This window comes from Hemibagrus wyckioides, linkage group LG08 (genome assembly GCF_019097595.1).
Source record: "Hemibagrus wyckioides isolate EC202008001 linkage group LG08, SWU_Hwy_1.0, whole genome shotgun sequence".
In the NCBI taxonomy this organism is placed as follows: Eukaryota; Metazoa; Chordata; class Actinopteri; order Siluriformes; family Bagridae; genus Hemibagrus; species Hemibagrus wyckioides.
Genome location: NC_080717.1, coordinates 18,019,572 through 18,046,456, shown reverse-complemented (window position 1 = coordinate 18,046,456; position 26,885 = coordinate 18,019,572). Strand labels below are relative to the sequence as shown.

The window sequence follows — 26,885 nt, the reverse complement described above, 5'->3', positions numbered from 1 at the left end:
GCCATCACCCAAACTAATAACAGCGTTGCCAGATTGGGCGGTTTAACTCCCAGTTGAGACGGATTTAGTCATAGTTGGGGTTATAAAATCTTCCTTCGCCTGGGAAATATCATGTATATCAACCCAGAGTTACACTTTGGATTGGTTTAGCATGAACTGGGAGTCTTTTAAAACCTTGACTGGATTAGAAACAGCCGGTTCAATCTGGCACACTGTGCGCTGAGTTCGCTCCTTTCTGCTTCCTTCTCACTGTGCGCTTGAAGCACTGCAGACTCACAGCCCAGTTTTTAGCGCTGAGAATCTTGCACTGCAACATCTCCGTTCGGTTTGTGGATGCTTTTACACACTGCCAGAGTTTTACCTTTGGATTTATATCTTGCGTGAAGATATGGGACTTTAGACGGATTTTTGTTCTTGCTTTTTCTATCACTGGCGATCGAGAGATTTTGGGGTGATGGTATTAGTGCATTTGGCGCGGATGCGCTCTTTTTCTCGCCTGCTACCTTTCCCTGGGACAAGACGTTTGGAAATGTGAAGGAGCTTGAAGTATGGCATGCAAAAGATGGTCTCGGCCAAGAAGGAGACGGTGATTGCAATGTGCCCCACTTACATTTCCACACTCTTCTACTTTCTGTGCGTTACGGCTTGGTGAGTTCCATACACGTTGCGCACTCGGGTCTAGTTTTGGCACCATAATGTAACATCGAGTTACCCGCATCGGGTCACATACGAAGCCAAGTTCAAGTGCAATGCAACTGTTCTAGCTGTCTGAAATGACAGAAAATGATACTGCCGTTTTCTGTTCGTGCGGGTCGATGGCGCATCCTAACGCGTTTTGTCTTGTTGCGTGTCGTTTGCAGCATTAAGAAAATCTCAGGTCAGGTAAAGAAGGATGAGATGTTATGCCCCGAAAATTTCACCCAGATCTTAGACCGACTTCTGGAGGGTTATGACAACAGACTGCGCCCTGGATTCGGCGGTACGTATCAAAAATAAATAAATAAAAAATATCTAAAACAGTCAACTAGTCTAATAGAGTGGATCTTCAATGAGGAAAGTTGTTTAACAAAAATGATTCATCTGAAATTCAGATGCTTTCCTACCTACAGTATCTACAGACCCTCCTTTTTATGTGAAGGATGCTGGCTGTGTTATATCAGTAAAACCGACTGCTGAATTATCACCCGTGATGCAGTGTATATTGAAAGATCAAATACGGTGTCAAAAGAACTCTTATAAAGTGTGATGAAATAGTTTACGGTGTGAAATAAAGGCCTTCAGCATTCATTTGGATCTAGATTTATTGTATGTGAAGGTGTGTATAACTCAGAGCTGAAAACTCAGACCTGCTATGGTCACTGTGCAGCTTAGTGCCTTAAATATTTCTAATGTAATTAGGCTGAGAAATGTTTAATGACCCTTGAAACGATCTGGACAGTATGCACAATTTGCGCAGGCTAACCAGGGTAAGAGCACATGTGAACATTTATTCTAGCTTGTCCCTAGAGGTGTGCGCAGAGCTGTTTTTTTTATATCCCATGCTGCTCACTCACGAAATCTCATCCACACCCACAGACACTTTTGACCAGTGCCTCCAGCTCTGACAGACAGTCTTGATCTACCCCTCCAGCTCCCACAGATAGTTTTGACCAATCCCTCCAGATCCCACAGCCAGTCATGACCAATCTTTCCATCTCCTAAAGAAAGTCTTGATCAATCCCTCCAGCTCCTACAGGCTTGATCAATCCCTCCAGCTCCTGAAGACAGTCTTGATTAATCCCTCCAGCTCCTACAGCTTTGATCAATCCCTCCAGTACCCACAAACACTTTTGTCCAATCCTGGCAGCCCCATGCAGATACTTTTGACCAATCCTGCAAACTCCCACAGATACTTTTGACCAATCCCGCAAACACCTGCAGATACTTTTGACCAATCATGCCAGCTCCCACAGATACTTTTACCCAATCCTGCCAACTCCCGCAGATACTTTTGACCAATCCCATCTGCACCCACAAACATTTCTGACCAGTCCTGCCAGCTCCCACAGAGCATGCTTGAGCAAAAGCATGCTTTTTTGTTGGGTCCTACAGGGATCCCAGTCCTGGGATCAGCTCAAGTCTGCTTGTGCCTTTGGCATGATGGTCAGTCAGTAATGTTCAACTTTTTTCAAGCAAATAACATTGTAGCTTTCCAGCAGACTTGTCCCTTTCACTCAGCTTTGGATTTTCTCTGTTCATACTCACACATATGTACTTAAATATACATGAGAAAACAGGCTCAGGCGTGACAGGTTAGTCATTACCTTGCTAGTTCTTCCACAAAAACACCTCCCCCCTAATGCATTGGAGTACCCCCTGTCTAGCTTACAGTGTTTTCCAGCATTTTTCCTCCTCCCAAAATACTTTATTGACTAAACACCATGCAGGGCAGAGCTTAACTCCAGAATCAGGTTATTGTGAACTTGTGTAGTAAGGAAGTTCAGAGGTTGTTTCTTTGTATTCATGAAACACACAAAGGTCATCATGGAAGAAACATAACATATCTTCAGAAGAGTGTACATCAGTAGATTTAAAGATTTTACCGCATGATTTGGTATCATTTTGCCTTACGACATTTTTTAAACCCTTACAATGATCCACTTTGAGCGTAGACCAGAGGTGTCAGACAAACTGCATGCCCAGGCCTGCTACATGTTCTTATGAACTGAATTTAGATTCATGATCATTTGAAAGGTTTGTGAAAGTTCTAGTCTTTTTTACTCCACTAGGGGGCAAAATAGAGCAATTAACTCAGCTACTCACAGAATGTGCTAATGATGTGTAACTCCTCATTAGCAAGCTGTAAGCATGTCTTTCCAAAAGAATTAATTAGGGATTTCACAGCAATGGGGTTGAATACTTATGCAATTCAAACTTGTAAGCTTTTTTATTTGTACCTTAATGCTAATATGCGAATAGAGTAGTTAGTGATGTGTTATTGGTCCACTTAAGTGATTTTTTATTTTTGGCCAGGCTCACTTGACTTAAACTTTATTTACATTTATACCAGTTTATTGAAGAATTGTGTTTTTATATCCACTGCAATGATCTGCTGTTGCTGTTGGAAACTGGTGATAGTGTAATAAAGGAATTGTATGCAAGTGTGCAAGTGCATTCCGACCTCAACCTGACAGACGCACTTGTGTGAGGCCCTCGGGTTTTAGAGAGTATTGGATTTGTTTAAATATACAACCACAATGAACAGATAGAGATAGATAGATAGATAGATAGATAGATAGATAGATAGATAGATAGATAGATAGATAGATAGATAGATAGATCTCAGTAAATAGTAAATAGAAGTCAGTAAATATCCCAGAATATGTTTTGTTTGTGATTTACAGTTTACATTTTTTTCTGTCTGCTATTTTGAAATTCAGTTCAGATATGGATATGTGCATGGAAACACAACTGCAAAGCAATAAATGTTTTATAGTATGCTGTGAGCAACCGATGCCTTAGATATTCTTATCGACTGTTCAGTTGGGGTTCAGTAAATCATGAATATTTTGATTATAAAAGCAATGCAAATCACTGTTGATAGTTTTCTGTAGCTGTAATCGCAATATGATACAGTACCAGTACACCTGGTAGGACCTGATGATAGGACCTGATTTTAACTTTTGCAAGGATTGCAAACATTGAGACTGTTTAGTTTTATGTGTGCAGCATCATGTTACACATTTTTGCAATGATCACTAGATAAACAGTTTTTTTTTTCAGAAGTGCAGCATGATTCTCCTCATCAGGAGTCATATGTTCAGGACAGATTTGGACTCTGTTGGAGGTATTTGGAAAGGCTTGAGTTAAATTGTGTTTAGGTGCGAATGTTGGCCATGGTGGTACTTGAAACTTGGCAGCCAAGCTTTTTTCCTTCTTCTTTTTCTTTTTATCTGTTTTCTCTCAGAACATTCAGCTGGCAGGGTAATGATGCAGTATCTGCCTTCTGCAGCCATTTGTTTAATGTTTGAATTCAGTTCAGTCCATAAAGCGTGCAACCCAAATGAGCATGCTATGGCAAAAGCATGTTCAGATAGATAACAGATGTGAGATGTGAGAACTAACTTCAGCAGCTTTTTTTTTTTTCTGGATTCCAAGTTTTGTTGTTAGATTCCGAGCCATAATCATCATTTTCAGAGCAATCATGTGGGAAGGCAAACTCAATGTGCTATAAAGAGTTCTGGGGTATTTTGCTCTGATTTAAATTACAGACAAAGATATCACATTAAGTATTAATGCCAGTTCAGTTTTTAAATAAGAGGTTTTAGTTTGTATATTAAATAAAATCAGCAGCTAAATAAATGCATCGATAATGTAACCATTTCAGCAAACCATACGTCTTGGTTATAAAGTTTTTCAAAAATGCAACCTATACAACAATGTTTAAGCATTTTTAATCAGCTAATCATGTGGCAGCAGTACAATAAATCAAATCATACAGATACAGAACAAGAGCTTCAGTTAATGCTCACATCAAATATATAGAATGGGGAAAAGGTGTGCTTTCTGTGAACTTGCCATGACATTGTTGTTTGTGCCAGATGGACTGGTTTGAGTATTTCAGAAACTGCTGCTGTCCTAGGATAGTTTATACAAAACAGTCTCTAGAGTTTATACAGAACGGTGTGAAAAACAAATGACAATTCTGTTAGTGGAAACACTTTGTTGAAGAGAGAGATCAGAGAAGAAGTAAAAGTAGAGAAGTCTGAGCTGACAAGAAGTCTATAGTAACTCAAATAATCCCTCATTACAACCATGACGAACAATAAAGCATCTCAAATGCACAAAACTTTGAGGGAGATGGGCACAGATTCACCCTAACTGGACAGTTGAATGCAGTTTGTGCAGTTTGGGTGAGGTATTTACACCCACAGAACTGCCTCTCAGTCAATGTTCTTTGTTTTCGACAGACATCCTGCATAAACCCTAGAAACCCTTATGTGTGGAAATCTCAGGAGATCAGCAGTTTCTGAAATACTTAAACCAAACCATCTGGCACCAATAACTATGCCATGATTAAAGTCACACTTTCCCCATTCTCGTGTTTGATGTGAACATTAACTGAAGCTCTTGACTTTTATCTGCGTGATTTTATGCGTAGTGTTCCTGCCACATGATTGGCTGATTAGATAACTGCATAAATTAAATGATCAGGTGTACAAGATTTGCTCGTAAAGTGGACAGTGAGTGTATGTGGTTGTAGAATTTCTTGTAGAGAATGAATAACTGTGTTCATCCTTTAATAGGTCCGGTGACTGAGGTGAAGACTGATATCTATGTCACTAGTTTTGGTCCAGTATCTGATGTGGAAATGGTATGTTTGCATTCACAATGAATTAGAACAGATCCTTAGAAAATTGAGTGTGTGGTCATTTTTAGGTGTAAAAGGTCCAAATATTGGGATATAAATGCAGCATATGTCATGTTTGACCATGTAGCTGAAAAGTCAATTCAAATACCCATGTCCATCTTAAAATGTTTACTTGATTTGGATGCATTCATTTAGATTAGTGTTGACAGCATCAGTCATATATAGATGTAAGATATATGCCTTGTGTTGATGTATATATAGATATAATGATGATATGTAATGTACACTCTCAACAAGCTTATTATCAAACACATCAGTTTATCAGAACAACATGTACTATAGTAAATATTCAGCAGTGAAATTTGTTGGATGCTGTAATCAGTGCTCTGAAGTGTGTAGTTGCTGTAAATGGACCATTGCACTCTTCTGTTTATATCAAGTGGTTTAGAAAAAAGGCATTCAGACAGGGAACATGATTAATCGTCTTTTCACACACTGACAATATACTGCATTTCATTGGCTTTAAACATCAGGCTTTGAACAATGACAATAAAGTTGAATCTAATCTAATCGAATAATAACCAATAATTTACCTAACTGATGTAACTTCAGCCATTTTAGTATGTAAATGTCAAGTCATGTTTCACGTTTTGGAAGCTCTGATTTGCTTTGATTCTGCATTTCTTTTCAGGAGTACACAATAGATGTGTTTTTCCGACAGACGTGGGAGGACCGGAGGCTTAGGTATGAGGGACCAATTGAGATTTTGCGACTAAATAACCTGATGGTAACCAAAGTGTGGACTCCTGATACCTTCTTCAGGAACGGGAAAAGATCTGTGGCTCACAACATAACTGCCCCCAACAAACTCTTCCGCATAATGAAAAATGGCACAATCCTTTACACCATGAGGTACATATATGTAATATGCTTTATTATATAATATATATAAAGACAGATTTGTGCAGATTCTAACTCTGTTCAGTCGTTTAGAAAGTACTGAATTGAAGATTCCTTCAGATTCTTTTCTTACGAGTCGGCAAATGACATTTCTGCAGATATATTTTAAATAGTTTTTTCATTAGGTGGCGTAATGGTTAGCGTTTGCCTTGCACCTTCAGGGTTGGGGGTTCGATTCCTGCCTCTGCCCTGCTTGTGCTTAGTTTGCATTTTCTCCATGTACTCCAGCTTCCTCTGCAGTTCAAAAAAATGCATTGTAGGCTGATTGGCATCTTTCAATTGTCTATAGTGTGTGAATGTGTGTGTATGTGTGCAATTGTGATTTGTGATGGGTTGGGACTCCATCCAGGGTGTTCCCCAACCTTGTACCTTAAGTCCCTTACGGTAGTCTCCAGGTTCCCCATGACCCTGTATAGGATAAGCAGTTCAGATAGTTTTCCATTAGCATTATATTATTACATATGGAGCTTATCTGATGACATCCATACTTAATAACAATGCCTATGACTTTATGTGAAGCGAGATCCTAAAGCGTGGATTAGTAAGACTTAAAGAAGTAAAGCATGGAAATGAGATCATTAAATCTGACTACATTTGGATTGCTTGTATATACTGGGTTTAATAATCCATTTTATGCAAAATAAACCTTCTACTCTAGAAAAAAATATATGTCCAGTAACAAGTAATAAAGTGTGCATGTAAGCATTTCTACAACATGTCCAAGATTTACTAAAAAAATATGCACACTCCAGTTTGCAAATATTTTTCTCTTGTATCACTAATTCATAGCCTCAACTCTTTTATCTCATTCTCACTTCTCAACTTAATGATCTCATTCCCAATCTGTAATAAGTCATGGCTATGTTTTTCTTATGGAGGCATGTCAGTATGTCACACATGTGTCACATGCATTTGTATTTATGTGTTGCTCTACAGACTGACAATAAGTGCAGAGTGTCCAATGAAGCTAGTGGATTTTCCTATGGATGGCCATTCCTGTCCACTTAAGTTTGGCAGCTGTAAGTTTTCTCATTCTCTTAATGTGACCAGTTTGGTGCAGTAGGGATGCAGTGAAGTTAATGTCACTGACAACTTTTCCCATTACAGTTTGTAAAAGCACTGATGAGTATTGCTAAATTACTTCTCATTATAAAGACTAAACTTTAAAGAGTTGTTCTTGCATTAAGGCAATAATTGTATGCGGGTTAATGGCTTAGTTATAGCTGAGAAAACACTAAACTGTGAATAGTGCTAGCCAAAAAAGCCCAATGAACCAGTTTGTTGTCCATGAGAATGTTATGATTTGACACTTACGATATATATGTAGTCTACTTGAATAAAGTTTTGACACCCCTAATCATAGACAGTTTTTGTCCTAATATTTTAGAATAATAAACAAGACATTATCTCTAGACACTAAAACAGAAGAAATTATGCAAGTGTTAAAAATACTACTTTATGTGTATTTTTAATATACTTTTAAATCTTGGTATCTTCTAAACCAGCACTATGAGGGTGCTTCAATCAGGAGTTCACAAATAGGCAGAGCCAGTTCTTAACGAAAGCTTAAAGAATTATTTCTGAATCAGAAAAGGCTTTATGGGCATTAACATCATTATTTAAAAAAAGAAGATACTGAAGTATACAGTTGTTACACTATTTCTGGGTTGGTTCATGATTGAGGAGACAGAAGGCAGGTTTGTGACAGCTCAAAAGGATCTTTATTCTTCTTACTTTTCTTTGTTTTTTTGTTTTGGTTTTTTTTTTGGCTCTGAGCTGCTCATCACTCTCTCTCACACTCGCACTCTCTCTCACACTCTCATTGTTTATAGGGGAAACACCCAAAAGCTCAAAGAGACGCACATAAGTAACTTTTTGCCGTTCGACCAGCCTGCTCTTTATCCACAGCCGAAGCTCAACCACACTCCCAATGCATATCCATCTATTCATTAGTCTAATGTTTTGATTGTTATTAATATTCAATTCAATTTCTATTCAACTTTATTTGTATAGCACTTTTAACAATAGACATTGTCTCAGGGCAGCTTTACAGATCATAAGTTCAAGATTAATATTAGAATTATATTTAAACTTATTTGTATTAATCTCTAATCCCAGAGTGTGATTTTGAATAATGTCCTTTCTGCAGTCATATACAGAACATCTGAGTTCATTATAGATTCAATACCAAATCCTCCATGCCGAAGCCTTCAGATGCTATATGATGGAGATACGGCATATGTAGAATGTTATTCTATTTATTGATTAGGAGGTTGTTGTCCTCAAAGTCCACATGGGGTTGGCATCTTCTCTTCGAATGTGCAAAATCTTCATAAAGTAGAATCCAGCTGGAGCTGGTACATCTCTGGATGCCTCAGGATCCTCAAAGTGTTGCCCTCTTCTCAGTGAAGGTCCGAAATCTTCATGAAGCGGAACACAATTATATCAGATACCCCTAGACCGAATTCTGTTTTTGAGGTACGAGCCATTTTTTTGTGGTTTCATATCTATGAGGCTACAAACCATTAAAGAAGGGAAGCTGACAATTAAGGAGGCAGAAGGGAATGTACTAGTGGAAAAAAAGACTTGATAAAGACTCAGACTTGTCCAAGCATGAACAATTTTGCCTGAAATACATCCACCAGTGCAACTATCCCTAATAAATAGCTCAGAATGGTGGCAAGTAAATGGACTGTATTTGCAATGAATCATATTTATAGGGACTAATGTGATGTGGAAGCAAACTGCCTTGTTTCTCAAAATAAAGCAGCACTGAATTTTATAGATGTTCTTGTGCAATTCAACCTCCATTTGTCACATGCAGAAATATGAATTAGCTCCTCTAATTGCTTTTTTTTCTGTGAGAGTGTACAGATGCAAAATTAGATCTGAACAAAGAATCCCTCTATCAGCACCTGCCTCTATGGTGGTCAGTCAGCAAAAAAGGAAAGCTAAAAAGCAGAGGGGAAAACTAATCTCTGATCGAGGGAATCTGTGGTTGGTGTACAGCAGGGGGCTTTTATCTTCCCGAGCCGACAGATTTGTAGATAAAATCAGTCCAGGAGATGGGGAAAAGAAAAGCTTGACTGGCGAGAGGCTTTTCAGAGCCCCTCCCTCTGCTACCCAAAGTCGTTAGATTGTGACATTGTGGAGGAGGACACAAGTTCTGGTTTTTTAAGAGGAGGTTTCATTAATCTCGGTTTGGGAGAATAGTTAACCTGACTCTCTTGTATAGGCCTGAGGGAAAGCAGGCAGACAGGGAGCTGATGGAATCCTGCAGAGCTGACAAGGTCACTAACGTTTTTTTTTGTTTTTTTTTTTGCTCCGGGACAATGTAGACCTATTCCAGGTCCTACCTTCTCAATCTCACTCTTTTGTACACCGGTTTTCCTCTGATGCATACTTCCGTTATTTTAATCATGATGCTCATTTTTGTAATGTGCTTAATTTAGTTCCTTCCTTCCTGTACTCGCACTTTCGTATGTGATTTAACCTCGCACGCACCCCTCTTATTGTTGTTCGGGTGTTTCGTTCATTACACTTCAGCAATGCTTCAGCTCTCGGTCACACTACATCTTTGTCTCAGCTACTGTGGGGACTTAGAAAGAAGTGGGGGGGTGACAGAAAAAGATGGATGGTCTCAAAGGAGGACAGGAGAATTGGGACTATGGGAGCTGAAAGACAGACCAAAATCCTCAACATATACTCAGCTCCTCATTTGGCTCTTGATGTATAGAGTGATACTCCGGTGTATTTCACTTCCACTGAGCTCTGCCTGGTTTTCTATGATTGCTCATTTCATGCTTGTTTGTGTAACAGTAATTGCAGTGTGTAGTGTGACTGCAGTGTGTAGTGAATGTGGCTGAGCGTGAAGTCCTCGCATGTGTTCGATCACTGGCTGAGACACACCAGGGACGCGCTGAAGATGACAGTCAGCCATCATGTTTCGTATCTTGTCATATCTAAAATTAACCCATACACACATGAACACGTTCACACTACTAATATAAACACATACACCATTCCATGCTAAGTCTCTACCTAGCTTTATCTCATCCACAACTTCTCAGACATTGAAACATCGCTTCTTCTTTCCTCACTCTTCTCTGTCCAATTTTACGATTGCTACTGACACAAACACTATGTCCAGGCTCAACCACTGCTCTCAAAATAACTTTTATTTCAAAATAACTATGTGACATTACAACAGATCAGCAGTTTTTTTTTTCTGTTATTATTTTTCCCCTCTTGACTTTCCTAATCACACACACACACACACACACACATACACACACAGTCGTGACATACTATATCCAGCTCAAACCATCCCTCTTAAAAAAATAATCATGTTTATCTCCCTAGATGCTTACCCCAAGACTGAGATGATCTACACATGGACCAAACACTCTGTGGAAGTTCCTAGTGAATCGTCCAGCCTTGTTCAGTATGATCTGATTGGACATACTGTCTCCAGTGAAACAGTCAAATCTATTACAGGTACACACACAGATTCTTTGAATAAAATGACAAATTACCTTCTGTTGCAGATAAAGTGTAGCTTGAGTTGTTTTCTACATTGTATGCATTAAAATGTAGTAATAAATTTTAAGGTTTATATCAAATCACTTGGGACACCGAAGGAAAGGAAAGAAAATATATGTCAGATATAATCACAAATATTGTACAGCATGTTTCAGCGGGGATATAAACTCAGGGAATGTCTTTAGATATATATTTCTTATTTCTCTGCCGTAGCAAATCTTTTGTAGCTGACATGGTGTATTATATAATATTGAAATAATTTAGGATTGTAGGAGTTTACTGTTGGGATGTTTTACTGTGGGTAAGGACAAGATTTATTTTTTGATAGTGAAATTCCATGTAAAACTCAAGACAAAAGTAGACTAGTGTAGTGTAGAATAGAATAAAAAGTAAAGTAGAGAAGAGGAGAGTAGAACAGATAATAGAGTAGAGTAGAAGAGAAGAGAATGTAGAGTAGCATAGAGAATAGAATCGATTAGAGTAGAGTAGAGCAGAGTAGAGTAGAGTAGAGAGTACTTTATTAATCCCCAAGGGGAACTTTGGTGTCCCAACAGCCACAACACAAGCAGAACAGGGAGAACTAGGACTAAAAGTTGCTCAAAGGCAGCACAAGACTAAAAGTATACAATAACCTTACAAAATACCACAAATATGAAAGAGTGAATACATATATCCATATTTCTCATATTATTTACAAACTGAAACTGAGCTCTCTGTACAGATTAACTGTACAAAACAACAATTTAAAACTGTAAGTTAGATATGTATGATAAGCAGATGTGGTTGTGTGTGTATAATGCATGTACACTGGTCATGATTTAAGTCATATATACAGTGGCTGTGTGTATGTAAGAATGTGCAGTGACACTATGTAAAAAATAGTGCATTATGCAATATAGGAGATCAGAATAGTTAAAATTCAAAATAGTAGGCATGTCCATCATCTCCAATGCTCACATAGTTTCTCATCATCATTGTAGACTTGTATATCCATGAATCTTGTATCCAGTTTGTTCACAGTTTAAACAGTTCTAAGTTTAAATCTCTGGAAGGTCAGGAAGCTGCTGCTGGGCCCTTCAGCAAGACCCTTAGCGTTCACCGGCTCAGCTTTATTTTTGCATTAAGCCTCAGTTGGATTGTGTTCTGCTTCACCTTGCTTTTGATAAAAGTGCCTGCCAAATGAATCCATGTTTGGGGGGAAACAGAAACGGATACCACTCAGAGTTATAAATAAATAACCGCTAAAAATAAAAGATGAATTTAAATGCATTATGATGGGATTTTTTGCAGCCCTCAGTCTAACCACACGCTTCACATCAAACAGATGGTCCAAACAACATCCATTTCATCAGGATCATTTTAGGAAGCAGTCATTTCTAGAAAGTATTGTCCCCTTTCGTGAAAATGAGAAACAATAAATATATTCATTCATCCATCTTCAGTAAACACTTTGTCCTGTTTAGGGTAATGTATCTATAACTGGAATACAGCCTGGATGGGATGCAAGTCCATTTACATTTACATCTAGGGGGATTAGGATAGCCTATCCATCTACTGACATGTTTTTGGGAAGTAGGAGGACACCAGAGAACCTGGAGGAAACCCACACAGACATCGAGAGAATGTGGAAAACTCCACAGAGACATTAGTGTTCCAGATTATAGTTATTTCTTTATTATGGCCCTGATTGTGCTTAATTGTATTTACACTGCATATGTATTTTTAAGATCCACTACCAACCGTATTGTGTTGAAACCTTGGTGTTTTTTCTTACTGTCAAGAACTCAGTTTAATAGAATTTCTCTTTATCTTACAAAAACAAACACTTACTATTTCTTTTTTGACCAAGAGTGTGGTTATACTGAATATCGGCATGGCTGTGATTCAACCGTAGCACCCCCGATTGAGTGTTGTAGGTAATCACAGCTGTATTCAGTATAACCACACATTTACATATCCAGAGAGACTTACATTTATCTCATATATACAACTGAGCAGATAAGGGTTAAGGGTCTTGCTCAAGGGCTCAATGGTGGCAGCTTGGCAGTGGTGGGATTTGATGACTGCAAGTGTGATATTGCTTTTAAACAAGAAATGAATATTGTGTATGTTTCAAACACAAAATGGCCAAATGTTCTGTTTATTTTTGCTGAATTAGTGGAAATAGAATAGAAATCTAGCTCACATTCATTTATACACTCCTGATAAAGGTGCTTTCAGTGAAATTGGCATCCCTTCAAATGTTACATTCCTGAAAAACATCTGCTGGTGATGTCACTAACGCAGTGTAGTGCAGTGGACACAGACCGGTGGACTGATACACACAGTGAATATCCCAGTGTAGTTATAGAAATATAAGCATTTCTTGGAACACCGCTCAACCAATCAAATTAGCAGACCGGAATTAACTGTTGTATAATACTCGTTATATAGCAGTGCGCCTATTTAAAGAACGTACTGTTCTCACTTTTCTGGGTCACAAACACACTTTTAAAGAGAACAGTGAACAAATCATAAGTGGTTTTGTTTTTTTTTTCTGTAATGTGGCAAAGTCCTTGTAAAACAGACTGAGCTTTTTCAAGTAATCATAACTGGAACATGATATAACCTGATATGACTGGTTAATATTGGTTTTTCCCTGTGTACACAAAAAGAAATGTAGACAAAAATTAGAAAACAACTTCTGACCATCAAGATTTATGAAGTTTAAGCTGCTTCCTGTTTCCTGCTGCGTTTCAGGTGAATATGTGGTGATGACTGTCTATTTCCACTTGAAACGGAAAATGGGCTACTTCATGATTCAAACGTACATCCCATGCATCATGACAGTAATCCTTTCCCAAGTGTCCTTCTGGATAAATAAGGAATCTGTGCCTGCCAGAACTGTCTTCGGTGAGTATTAATCACAAATCCCCTGGAAAGTTCCGGCTCTTTCTCTCTCATAGGTTGAAACAGCATTCTCATGCAAATATAGAAGAGCAAAGAAGTGAAGAGAAAATGCTGCCTGCCTTTCTCTTTTGCTCGCTTTCTGTCTTTGTCTCTCTTCTCTTTTCACGTCTCGTCTAATGACGTCTCCCCATTTTCCAACTGTTTGGCTCTGAGTCTTTAGCTAAATAAGGGTTAATTGTCTGTAGGCTTGAACAATCTCAACTCTCACAGTCTTTCAGTCATGTTCTGTCTTTCTTAGACACTCTCTCTCTCTCTCTTCCTCTTTCTCTCTATCTCAGTCTCTCTCTCTCTCTCTCTCTCTCTCTCTCTCACACACACACACACACACACTCGCATGCACACGCACCCCTCCTGTGTCTTGCTACACTTTACCTGGGGCTATGGTGATGCTGAGAATAGCACGCTCTCATTCTTTGCAGGGAAAGTGTACCATTGACCCACCTTCAGAAGCTTCCTGACAGTGTGGTGTGTTTGGAGCGTTGCCAGCAGAGTGGGCATGAACGTGTGGTTAGTGACACTAGTGCGAGATGAAGGACAGTACTTAGACAGAGTAAAAGCAGCACAAAGAGAGAGGACTGAGAATACATGATATGATTAATAGTCTTTAACAGTGTTTAATAACGCATACAATATTTCAAGTGGGCACAATATGGTATCATCAGTGCTTAATTTGTTTTCTCAGTGCTGCCTTTATTCGAATTGATGCAGCGTAGGAATGTTTTAGTGATCCTTCTATATCATCATCATGTCTATAATGACGGTGTATGGAATTCTCTCGAGAGACGGGGTATTTGTCTGATGGCTAATGATGAAGGCTGCCATACATAATGACTCACTGTGCTGATACATAAAGTATGTATGCTTTTTAGTCACACCTCACTAATTAAAGCCATAAGTGCTGTGTGTGTGTGTGTGTGTGTGTGTGTGTGTTTACTGCTGGGCATAAATCAGTGCCCTCATCCTCAACTCAGCTGCAGTTGTTTTAAGGATGTGGTCCTACTGCGATACTTCTCGTGATCTTGTTTAATCCTAGATACATGAGATTAATGGACTATATGGGCAACCAGATTAGTTTAGCGTCAGAGAGCTTAAGCAAGGCATGCTTAGGCCCTTAAAGTACACAGTTAAAAAAAAAATAAAAAAAACCTTATTCCTATGACAGGGTTTGCATATTTCCAGTGGTGGAAAGGATACAACACACACAGACCTGAGTACCATTACTGCAACTGTAGCAAAAATTTACTAGAGTAAAATGAATGGTGAAAATCGACTTTAGTTATTACTTTATTTTATTTAATTTGAATTACAAATTTTATATGTGACACAGCTGAAAATTCTTTATATATATATATACTGTTCTCAGGCAAGTCAGCTATCTTAAAGTGAACCAAACCTCAACCAAAAAGCTGGCTAACTTATCCAAACACTCTTGAGGTTTTAGCAGTAGAAACATGTTATTAGGTTCATTATCTAGTGAGTTAGCTCATGTTCCTTTGTACTTTGTATTAAAGATGTCTTGGGTACATTTTCCTGGCAATTATTTAGTTGAATCTAGTTTAAGCATTCACACTGTAAAACATAAAAAGATTTGGCTAGCCTCTTTAGTTCATACAGTAGCTAGCTAAAGGTTTACCTGTACATGTTTCCTCAATGAAATGCTGATATCTCAATGGGTTTTGGTTCATAGATCAGCATCAAGCTGTTTCCTTTGAGATATTAAAAAGCCAAGATACCTGATAAATGCTCATCAGTCTCTAGTGTACTCAGGCATTGCTGCTGTTGACTCAGCATTTGGCACCTGGAGTGTTGTGTTATGTTATATTTGGACATACTGTCTGTTAATTAGCTTACACTCTTGTGGATAATATAGTGAATAATATTATTCTGTTACAGTGATCAAAAAATAAGTGTTGGCAAGTAATAATTCTGTAATAGTAAGTAACAAGAAACAGTTGTTGTTGGTCTTTTGGCTGCTCCCTGTTGAGGGTCGCCACAGCATATCATTTGGCAAAGGTTTTATGCCGGATGCCTTTTTTCACACAACCCTCCCATTTTATTCAGGCTTGGGACCGGCACTGAGAGTTCACACTTCAGTGGCTGGGTTAGCTCCCTGCCTGGGGATCGAGCAGTATCTTGCCGCTGTACCACCAAAAGCTATGTGAAACAATACTATGATTAAAATCATACTCAAATGAATCATTAAACTGAACCCTGTAGTCAAGTACTGTAATGAGAGTGCATGGAGTTTGTTACTTTTCACCTCTCATGCTTCACATGAGCAAACTAGCATATCTGATGCTTTTTGTGTTTGCATGTGTGGGTGTTTGTACCATTTAACACCCGCATGGTGATTAGCTAAGCCGGAAAAGTTACTTCAGGAAGAGCAATTGTGTGTGACTGAAAGGCAGGTATTATATATGCAGATGTCCCACTAGTTGAAGGCAAACTTGTAGTATTTTACTAGGTTTTAATAAGGTTTAATTATTTCCAAACAATCCAAAAGTTTCTTAACATGATGAAAAAGTTGGTTTCATATAAGATGTTCATCGCCAGGTTCACAACTCTTATGCCAACAGCATTTAAATAGAGCCTGGGGAAAAAAAGGTTTTTATTCACACCTTATGAACAGGACATATGCTCTTTAATTGTGCGTTCGTATTGTATTTTGAACAGTTTTCTCAATGTGTCTCACCACCTTTAATTATACTGGACAGACAATTATGTGCATGTATAAGGCTGAACCTTTTACTTTGCTCTACTGGGAGCCTCGTTCTAGCTGTCAAGCCCAAATAGCACATTTTAAAAAATGTATTTTATGTAAATTAACCACAGTACGCCCACTAACTACTCAATTACTGCTTAAGGTTTAAGGTTAAGGTTAGTGATGGAGTTACTTTTCTTACAACTCCAATTAAAATGCTCTCAATTGTTCAACTTCCTAAGAATTTTGTTCAAGATCTGGCTCACTGATCATACTTTATTTGGAATTTTCCTTCATCGTTTGTAAGAAATTGGATTGAATTGTGCTAGAACTAATTCTATCATTTTTAGTGAGAGTACATACAGGAATATGAGTGTTGTACACAATTATTAAAGAGAGCGAGAGACAGATGGATAAAAGAATGATGTTCATCACCTAGTGCTGTTTCAAAACAATCCAGTTCATGCTGTATTACACTGCGCTCTTGTTCATTTGAAATGCCCAATTTGATAAGTCAAGTGGATGATGAAAATCCATTTTGTACGAGTGTTCGTATAGGGTTATTTTCACTCTTGTGCATTTGTGTCTTTATATATGATATATCTTGTCGCTTGTGTGTTGTGTTTTAGTGTAAATATTGTCAGGGTACCTCTGTCCACTGTCTGATGCAGTCAAGCTTGTGTGTGCGTGTATGTTTGTGCGTGTAGGAGGAGGAGAAGGGGGATGCTGGCTGCATTTGTGTTTGTGTGTATGGGAGTGTGTGGGGTGGTGACTCAAATTCTGGCACACTGGATGCTTTATGGCAGGGTTCAGGAAGAAACTTATGCATGCACGCATTGTTGCTCGTTCAAAGAAATATATTTTAATTAAGAATGAGTTAGGGGCGCCCCCGTGTGGATGGAAATGCCACTAGACCTGAATATGACTGCTGTAATAATATGCCGTGTCACTTCAATACTTCAAAGTCCCCTCTTTGTATCCATAGCCATTTCAGTCTCTGAGAGTCTGTGCATCTTTGCAGCTTTTTGTTTTGGCCTTGAGACATTTTTTGGCACGAACAACCATTATTTTCAATACCAGTAACAGCATCATGAAACATCACAGATCACTCCTGGCATAACTCCTCATTAGTTTACAGTGAGTCACGTCTTGTTTATCTCTATTTTATTCTACTCTGTCGCAGTCTTTGAGTGCCTGGAACACAAGCCCAGCCTGAAGGTATAGACAATCCTCCACACTAGCACGGCTGAAGTAACGCAGTGGCGAGCTGCATAGTAAAAGGAAGTTGTGCCACAAACAGAAAAAAATGTGAAGCAGCAGACAGCCCTGCATTTGTTGATAGCAAAAACAGATATGATTAGATTCCTGATACTGCAGGGCCTCAGAAAAAAAGACAGTTATAAAATTAATGCTGGACTTTTCTCAGACACGTGTAAGACTGTCAGTGTATATTTCAGTTGGATTGTGTGAATAAATAGATTCAGGAAGCAAGGCATCTCACTCGAACTTATGTGGAGAATATAACACCTAGACCACAATATTAAATAATCAAATGTAATATATATATAGAATGTAATACTTAATTCAAATATTTCAGAATTTCTAGTAATGATAAAGAAATCTAAGCATCAGTGTAAGTGTCAGTGCGAAGCAAAGAAGTCGAGTAGACAGTGCGTGATGCTGTAGTACCTTTGGATAAATTTAGCATACTGAATTGCGCAGTACACAGATCCACATTAGCCATATTACATTAGTAAACACACTTACACACATGCATGCACAGCTACATGAGCTCCAAGGTTATTGATTAATGTAATTTTATCCTGTCATAATTGCATTCCAATATTATATTATCAAATTCTAGGGGTGTAACATAATGACACTATCTGTGTCTGTATCTATATTTGTATCTTTATCAGGCTGGTGCTCTAAGTATTTGCTTTAATTATTTGGTAAATAATAAATACAGCAAATGGATTGCCAAGTGCAAAGCAAATACATGTATATGTATATGGATCACAAAGAGCTGACAGTAAATTTCAGTAATTATCTCCACAATTTATTTCTCTTTTATGTCTTTTGTTTCTCAAGGTTAACAGCTTAAAATATCAGCTTAAAATATCAAAGTATATCATTGACATATGTATATGCCTCATGTTTATTTCATTTTTTGAGCTCACTCAGATGGTCTTGGACTTTCGTCCACACCTGAGTGTGATACCTGTTCAGAAACAGCTCAAATGAGGAAACACATGAGGGTTTGATTCAAACAGACTAAACACTGCATATTAAAAAGCAACCTAGGGATGAATATATGGAAGATGTAAATGTATCACACAGGACTGCATGTTGCATTTTATAATGAACATGTTCTTTGTTTGTCTAACATTCTCCATATATGACTACTTGCTCACTGCTTGTCCACATGAAAGTAGCCTCCCACTCACATGATGCATACCTCTGGATGCCCTGTGAACCTCTCTGGCCACCTGTTTATGCATGTAGATGCCTCTGTTTAGAATAAATGATCTGTTTACTGCAAATAATGTATTTAAATCTGGTTAACGAGTACACTCCATTTTTTTATTATACTGGTTTATTATTGATGTAGCTTCACCACCAGAACCTAAATATCATGTGACTCTATGCACCAAGCTTTAAGACATCACAGGTATGAAGTAAATATAGAGATAAATGTCACAGGGGCGTTTGTGAAGGATTTCAGTCCTCCAGATCATTTTGAAAGTCTGGGTCATAAAAGTTTAACCCTTATAAACTGTTCATTTTCTATAATTTTCTATACAATTTTAACCCAGCCCTAGAATCCCTCTATTTTAAGTCTCCGTAGAAATTTTTGAACCACAGATCTATTCAGAATGTATAAATAGCCTGTTTATTATTAATAAATGGGTGATTAATCCTTAATTAATGCTTCAGAGAGCAGGAGAGGTGTTATTTTTATTTTATTTTATTTTATTTTATTTTATTTTATTTTATTTTATTTTATTTTATTTTATTTTTAGGTTTTACCTCACTATTTTATTTATTTATTGAGAAAAAATTAACAATAACTCAACAATAACATTAATTACAATTGTCAGATTATATATATTTTTTTATCTTGCAGTGACATAGTTACACTTTGAAAAAAAAATGTAGCTAAAAATAGCTAGAGTTCAGTGACACTGTCAAAACACTAATAAACTCATATCACAATCTCACTGGAAGATATTTCAAGGTGATTAAAATTAGAAATGAATGACCTGCTGCCTTAAATATGTGAGTAAACTCAACTTGAAGATAACCTTTAGATAGATAGATCTATTTGGGTTATCTGTTTCAAAACTTGTCATGATAATAAAAGTTCACAAAATTTAATGGGTTTGTCATGTTTTACAGTGTATGACTTACCAATAGCATGTGAAAACTAAACACAAAGATTGCTTTTAAATTTAATTAAAGTTCAACATTCTAACCAGTGCCATTGTTTATTTCCTTTTTTCATGATTTGTCAGGTATCACCACTGTCCTCACCATGACCACTCTGAGCATCAGCGCACGTCACTCTCTACCCAAGGTCTCCTATGCTACAGCCATGGACTGGTTTATTGCTGTGTGTTTCGCCTTCGTGTTTTCGGCTCTCATCGAGTTTGCCGCTGTGAACTATTTCACCAACGTGCAAGCGGAACGAGCGAAGAAGAAGGCAGCCAAGAATGCAGCCGCTGCTGCTGCTAAGAGCACCATGTCATCAGGGAATGGAAAAGACACTGAGGAGATCCTACAGGTGAGTACAGTAACCTATTGCTCCAATCAATATTGGGCTAGATAGTTAAAATGTTTCATTCATTTCTCATTAGCAATGTACATCAGATGAGCGAAAATTCAATAAAACACTCTGCAGTGCAATGGATCGAGGGGTTAAAGGTCTGTTAGGTTGTTGGATAGAAGGCAAGATGATTTGACTTGGAAAGAATATTTGTTAGTATGTGTGGTATAGACCTTTTTCTCTACATATTTCTTAAAAAATATATCTCATTGAATATGTTACATTGCGTTAGTCAGATCAGAGGTTTGTAAAATGACATATCACATGCAACATACCTGCCATCTTAATGACAAACAAAATAGCATCAGCCGTGTGTTACGCCTGCTGAATGTCATACAGAATCCTGCGCCAGGGGTTATAGATATTATCTCTTAAAACAGGCAAAATGTGAACATCAAGAGAGGCAACAACAATACGGTGGACAAAATATACTACTGTTGTCTTTCACATGTGTGACTCTTTTTCAACAAGCTTATACTTCCACTTATTAAAATACTGCTCCATTTGAGACAATGCTACCCTTTTAAAATTCATACACTAGACTGTAGTGCATAGTGTAAGTGCTTAGTCTATAGTGCGTTTCTGGGATGTGCTTATACAATTTTTCATATAGAATAATATGATGAGATTTAAGATTAGAATATTTACAGCTTTAAGCTGCTGTTGACCTCATAGTCCATTAATGGTTGTAAAATCACAAATAAGTCCACATCAGTTGAAGACTGATCTGATTGCTGATTCCAGGATTGAGTGCAGTCTGCAGATTTTGACTAAGCTGCCTTAAAGCCACATTTGTGATTGGTGCTATCCAAACACATCAGAGCTTTATGAGGAGAAAGTCCTAATAAGGAATGATTGCAGGCTGATGGTAGTTTAGTGGACCACCATACGGATAACGGATTAATGGGGTTGCCTTGGTAACGGGGACAAGGCGCAGCTGTAAATACCTTTGCCAAGCTACTGGAAGAAGAGAGGAAATAAATACTATTTTTTCTAGACAGGGATAGAGATATAGGTTTTTATAACTGAGTTTCTTCCTCTTTGTATTTAAATTTTATTCTCCTTCTGAAAAAAATAACATGGACACAATCAGAATTCAGCTGCTTTTCTAGAAATTTCAATAATTATCAGTTTTAATACTAGTTAAAATGGATTTTTTCTGTACTGTACCGACTCTACCCTCAGAGGTATAAAGGATCTAATAAAGGCGGTAAATTTCAGCTACAGACGTTTATGTTGTACAAACACCAAGGCCAAGGCAGGTTAGTGCGCTAATAATCTACACTGCATTGCTCACACTGTGATACCCCAAGGGTGTCCTCCCGTTTTAAGGCCATATCAGTAACCCACATACAAGCTTATAGTGCCTTTCAGAATTATTGGCACTCTTCAATAAATGAGCAGACATCATTGTATGAAATAAAAACATTTTCCAGATTTGATTTTTGTTTAGTAACACAAAAAACATTTCTATTAGAATAATTTTTTGTAATAGTATTAAAAAAAACAAAACAAAAAAAAAAACGTATGGGCCAAAATGATTGATGATTGATGAATTTTCTCTATTTATCCATCCATCTGTCTGTCTGTCTGTCTGTCTATCTTTGCAAATGCATTGGCATTAGAATGTTTTTATTCCTTTTTTTTTTTTTTACCTTTTTAGTCCACTGGGTCAGCTAGATTCAAACTTCCCCATGTGCCCCACTTCCCACTTTTTTCAGAAGTTTCTGCCATTTTATTAGGATTGGCATATTTTTGCATTCTGTTAAAATGTGCCACTCCTACACAAAATATAGTATGATATGGTCATTTAAATATATACTTTCTGGTATTTTTCACCTCACCCACACCTCACAAAGATCATTTAAAATGTTAGATCCTGATTTCTGCAACCCTGCTTTGTGGGACTATAAAAATAAAACTGAAATTGAATTGGTGTCTGTAAAATATAGGGGTGGAAAATTGATGATGGGATTATTTTGAGGCTCTTGTTTTTATTTCCGGGGCTTTTGTGAAGAATGGTGTCATTATGGGTTGTATTATGATATTTCACCTCAAAGACGGTTAAACAAACCAATGGTTAAAAAGTTCAAAATGTTCTAAAGTGTGTGTTTTTCCAATGGCCATCTCTGAGTTGAGGGAAATTCACGTGTACAAAAAAAAGAAATGAAAGCAGTTCAGAATGTTCAAATGTACTACGATTGTCACCAATTTTATGTAATGTTAGACATGAAATAAGGAAATTCATAGCTGTTTTTCTACCTATGGATTATGTCAGAAAAAATGATTAATTAAATGATATATTACATTTGATAAATTTTAAATAAATTAATGAATTTAACATTTTTAATAGTAAAACAGGAAAAGAAGTTTTTAAAGTAATTTTTAAAGTAAATAAATACAACATTCTCCTGTATGATTCAGCTCATACCACTTATTTTGTTTACATATTCATTTTTGCTTATTTTCATGAAGGGCACCATTAATTCTGTTCATACACATTCACAGTGCAGTTTGGACTCCTGCATTTCTCTCCCTGTCCCTTTTGTATGGTGATGTAAGCTGTGTGGTTAGTACAGTTCCACACGCCTCCACGTTCCTCCCACTGACAGTAGAATAACACATGCAAAAGCCTCTTACTGATGCATATGCATGAAAAGCAGGCCTATGCACATCTCCTGCTGGAGTTGACGCCTGAATAGACACGCATAGTTTACTGTAGAGTCATTTGCATTTGAATAAAAGTCTTTTCTCTTTTTGTCTTGTTTAATGCCTTTTCATTTCTTATGACGCACACCCAAGTATTATGTCAAATATTGTAAGTAATTAACCAGCTATATGTTAAATAGTGTATATAAATAATGAAGGAACAAAATACCATTCAGTTGTGAGGTTAGACATTAAGTGTGAGATTATACAAATATACTGAATATTCATGTCTCAGATCCAGGGTCTTCTGTTAGATTCCTGAGCTGGACATCCTGTCTTTTGCATGTACACTCAAAGTACACATGGTTTACTCTGGGTTCTCTGGTTTGCTTCCATCTGACAGGATAGCAAGCCTTTAGGATTGATGTAGTGAATGTGTGTGTAGCTGGTGCCCTACAATGGACTGGCATCCCTAATCAGGGTATATTCCCAGCTCGCTCTAAGTGTTCCTAGGATAGGCTTTGGAGCCAGAGTGACCCGATCAGGATCAGGACAAGTACCACTTTATCCTATTTTAAAGGCAGTGAAATAAATATTATTACTTTAAAACAACAACAACAAAAAAAACAAAAAACATAAATGACTGATAACATTGTGTTGTGGATCATAAAGTATTAATGTTAACGAGAATTTTGTTGGGAGATATTAAAAAGTGGAAAAAAGGAATAGTTAAAAGGTCTCTTGGTTATTATCAGCTAAACACCATGTCTTTTTTTATTTCTCCCACAGCAAAACTCAGACACTAATGGCAACCTACGCAAACGTGTAAACTCCACGACTCAGTCTCAGCCCGACCCTAAGGGCAGCCAAAGAAATGAATCCTGCAGCAGGAGCTCTATGACCGCATCCAAAGAGCTCCAGACAAGCCAGTTATCTTCCAGCTCATGCGCAACAGGCAGCACCTCAGGCCAAACACGACTCCATCCCAAATCCTTCCCCCAGTCCAAAGCACACACTCCGGCTTCAGCTTCCAAAACCACGCCCCCGGCTCCGCCTTTGACGCCAACAGTCCCTGAGCGCTCGTCAGCCAACACACCCACCGGCTCTGGCTCTCTTCATCATCTTCTAGCTCCAAAGTTGGAGAATATGCAGAAAACAGATGCCAAGCCTGCATCCAGTGCTCCACCAGCAGCTTCTACAGGCGGGGCCAGCAAGATTGATAAGTATGCACGCATCCTTTTCCCAGTGTCCTTTGGGGCATTTAACATGGTGTACTGGGTGGTATACTTATCCAAAGACACCATGGAAGCAAGAGGAGCCTAATCACAGAATTTTCAGATTTTGTCACATTTCTTAAAGCCAAACAGCACATAAAGGGAGCAACATCCCTCCAAGGATCAAACAAATTCAACACAATTTCTAGAATCTTCTTTAAATCAGTGGACAAACAAAACAGCCTGGACAAGCACCTCAGAAGATCATCGGGGTAACATAAATCCAAAATCTTTTAGAGGTTGTCACTGAGTCCTTTTACAGAATGAGCATGTGGATATATTAAAAAAAAAAACAGTCTTAGATTTACTAGCCCATTTAAAACTGGTCATTAAATTGCAGGCACATTTGTTGTCGAGCACGTAGGTGTAAAAATGGAAACAGGAAAAAGGAAAACCGTTACAATTTCTTTTTTTTTGTTCTATTAGTATGTTTTCTGGCAAATCTGCTTCTGAATCACAATTTGTTTTCATGTTGAAACACATTTATGTATGTGTTAACAGTTAACAGGCTGTCTGATAGATGTTGTCAGCAGTGAGGAGTTTTCTCATAAGGAACCTGTTTTGAGTGGGCGGATATCTGACCATCAGCAGCAAATCTGTATGCATGTCTTTTGTGTCTTTCAGGAGAATTCACTAGCTAGTTTATCATTTTTTTCTTTCTACTTAAATTAAAGTGCTTATTAATTTTTGCACCGTATGCTTTCACATCTCCACAAACCCCAAACGTCCTCCTTGTACCAGTTTGCACCACTGTATTTTTGTTTGCTTTTAGAAGTCCCTTACTATATAATGTTTTCTTCCATTAAGTAGTGGTTCAGGAAGTGTGTACCGTTGATGAATGACCCATGACAGCATGAATGAGCAGGAATACTAGTATGAGAATGAGTAAGAGTGCTGAGAGTGTCCATACTTACATTATATATTATGTACAACATTAACATTATGTTTATATAATTATCCATTTTGTATACACAATATGAATGTATTATCTATAAAAAGATAATCTTCATTATCCATAGAATGCCAGCTCTGCTTGACATTTTGGTGAAGAGCAGTGGATTGTTTCCCCTATCATGTCTGACTATTTTAAAAATGTTGGAATATTATCTGTTTTTTTTTTTTCTGGAAACATTATTTGTTATAGCCTCCAGTTAGTTTGTCATTAACTCTCCAACTCTTGACTGGTTTTCCAGCCTATTACCAGCACTGACTCTGAGTCAGCAGGCCTACACCTCATCACATCCCTTAATCATACCCATATTGATCACCCGGTCATTACCACAACAGCCCAACATCCTTCATTCAGCCAATTTCATCTAAAATGAGAATGCATTTTGCGTTCTTAACCCCAAGCCATTAACAATGCATCGTTTTATTATGAAGCCTTTGAAGATTTTTTTACTTTGTTACTGAGAGAAGAAGGTAAAAATATAAGAGGGTTTTTTGTGGGTTTTGTTTTCATTCTTCTGTTCCTAATTTTTTTCCCCCGTCTATGCTCTATTTCAGTTTCTGGCCTAAAGGCTAAGCATAAAGCAGGGAATTTAGTAGTGGAGGGTCCCTGGGGGGATGGCATGCTGTTCCAGACACTTACCTCTACTACAGAAGTAGTCACTTATACAAGGCACCAGAAGGCTTATTACATTTCATACCCTTTTGCCTTGTCTTTTTTCAGTTTGACATTTCTCACCACGCGCTTACCTTCGCTCTTACTCTTTCTTTCATTTTCTGTGTGCATGTGTAAATAGAGGACATTCTCTGTGTAGTTTATGGACAAAGCTATCAGTGGACTGATGAAGCGTTCCAAATGTCTGCCGTTTCTGGCTTCTCCGGAAGTGCACTTGAGTGTGAAATTGACTTTGTGCCCTTGCTCTCACCCCTCCTAAAAATATTCTCTCTCTTTTTCCTCAAACACACACTCACTCACTCACTCAGTTACACACACACACAGAGAGACATTAAATCCTCGTTAACCTGCCAGCCTCTGGTGTACTTCCTTTTTTGTCTTTCTGTCCAAACGACTCATGCTAATATCAATGTGAGACACAGTGTCAGATGAAAAAGAAAGAAGTATGAATATTAAGCCCTTATTTTAGGCCCCTACTTTAAAGAAGAGAACAGTTTGTGGAAAAGGAATGGATCTATGTACTTGACTGACTGCAAGGGCTATTTACTTGCACAGCACCGTAATTTTTTCACCTGCTTAAATTGGTTAACTAGGCTGTGATTGGCTTGTTTGAGGATTTAAACTCAGTGCAGCCCAATACAAGGTCTGTTTTTAAAGTGTTTTTGCTCCAATTGCTCATAGATTATTCCTCTATGATGTGACAGTTTTGTGTTAACATGATAAATTGTTCAGCCTTGGATAAGTTCTGTTTTTCCTAAAAAAAAAAAAAAAAAATCATCTGGCTTCCTTACAATGTTTGTCTCTCTTTATGCCACTTTTTTTTTCTTTCTTTCTTTCTTTCTTTTTCTTTTATCAGAAATGGTATTGTCCTGTAAATTCTACCCCAAAATGCTTTCTGCATGCTCTCAGACAGATGATGGGGGACATCTTCTCTTATAGTTCTACCACTGCCACTCGAATAGCAGAGGACATATACTGTAAGAGTCTTCCTTGGTGAACCTGTACTCAGT

At 37.8% G+C, this 26,885-nt stretch overlaps 1 protein-coding gene across 1 annotated transcript; it reads left to right on the top strand.

Annotated features, from left to right (window-relative positions):
• On the top strand, window positions 1–26,226 carry gabra4 (gamma-aminobutyric acid type A receptor subunit alpha4). The gene is made up of 9 exons (XM_058397974.1): window positions 1–648; window positions 861–979; window positions 5,286–5,353; window positions 6,042–6,262; window positions 7,247–7,329; window positions 10,673–10,807; window positions 13,592–13,744; window positions 20,018–20,286; window positions 23,767–26,226. The coding sequence occupies exons 1-9, from the start codon at window positions 554–556 to the stop codon at window positions 24,298–24,300; spliced, it is 1,677 nt and encodes a 558-aa protein (XP_058253957.1). The 5' UTR covers window positions 1–553; the 3' UTR covers window positions 24,301–26,226.
• Window positions 26,227–26,885: the final 659 nt, after the last annotated feature.

Bases quoted from the DNA above. Each gene is read 5' to 3' on its own strand.
- gabra4 (XM_058397974.1), top strand. From the start codon at position 554: ATGCAAAAGATGGTCTCGGCCAAGAAGGAGACGGTGATTGCAATGTGC. The intron at 5,354-6,041 runs GTATGTTTGCAT...ATTTCTTTTCAG, and splicing joins CAGTATCTGATGTGGAAATG to GAGTACACAATAGATGTGTT. The intron at 10,808-13,591 runs GTACACACACAG...GCTGCGTTTCAG, and splicing joins AACAGTCAAATCTATTACAG to GTGAATATGTGGTGATGACT.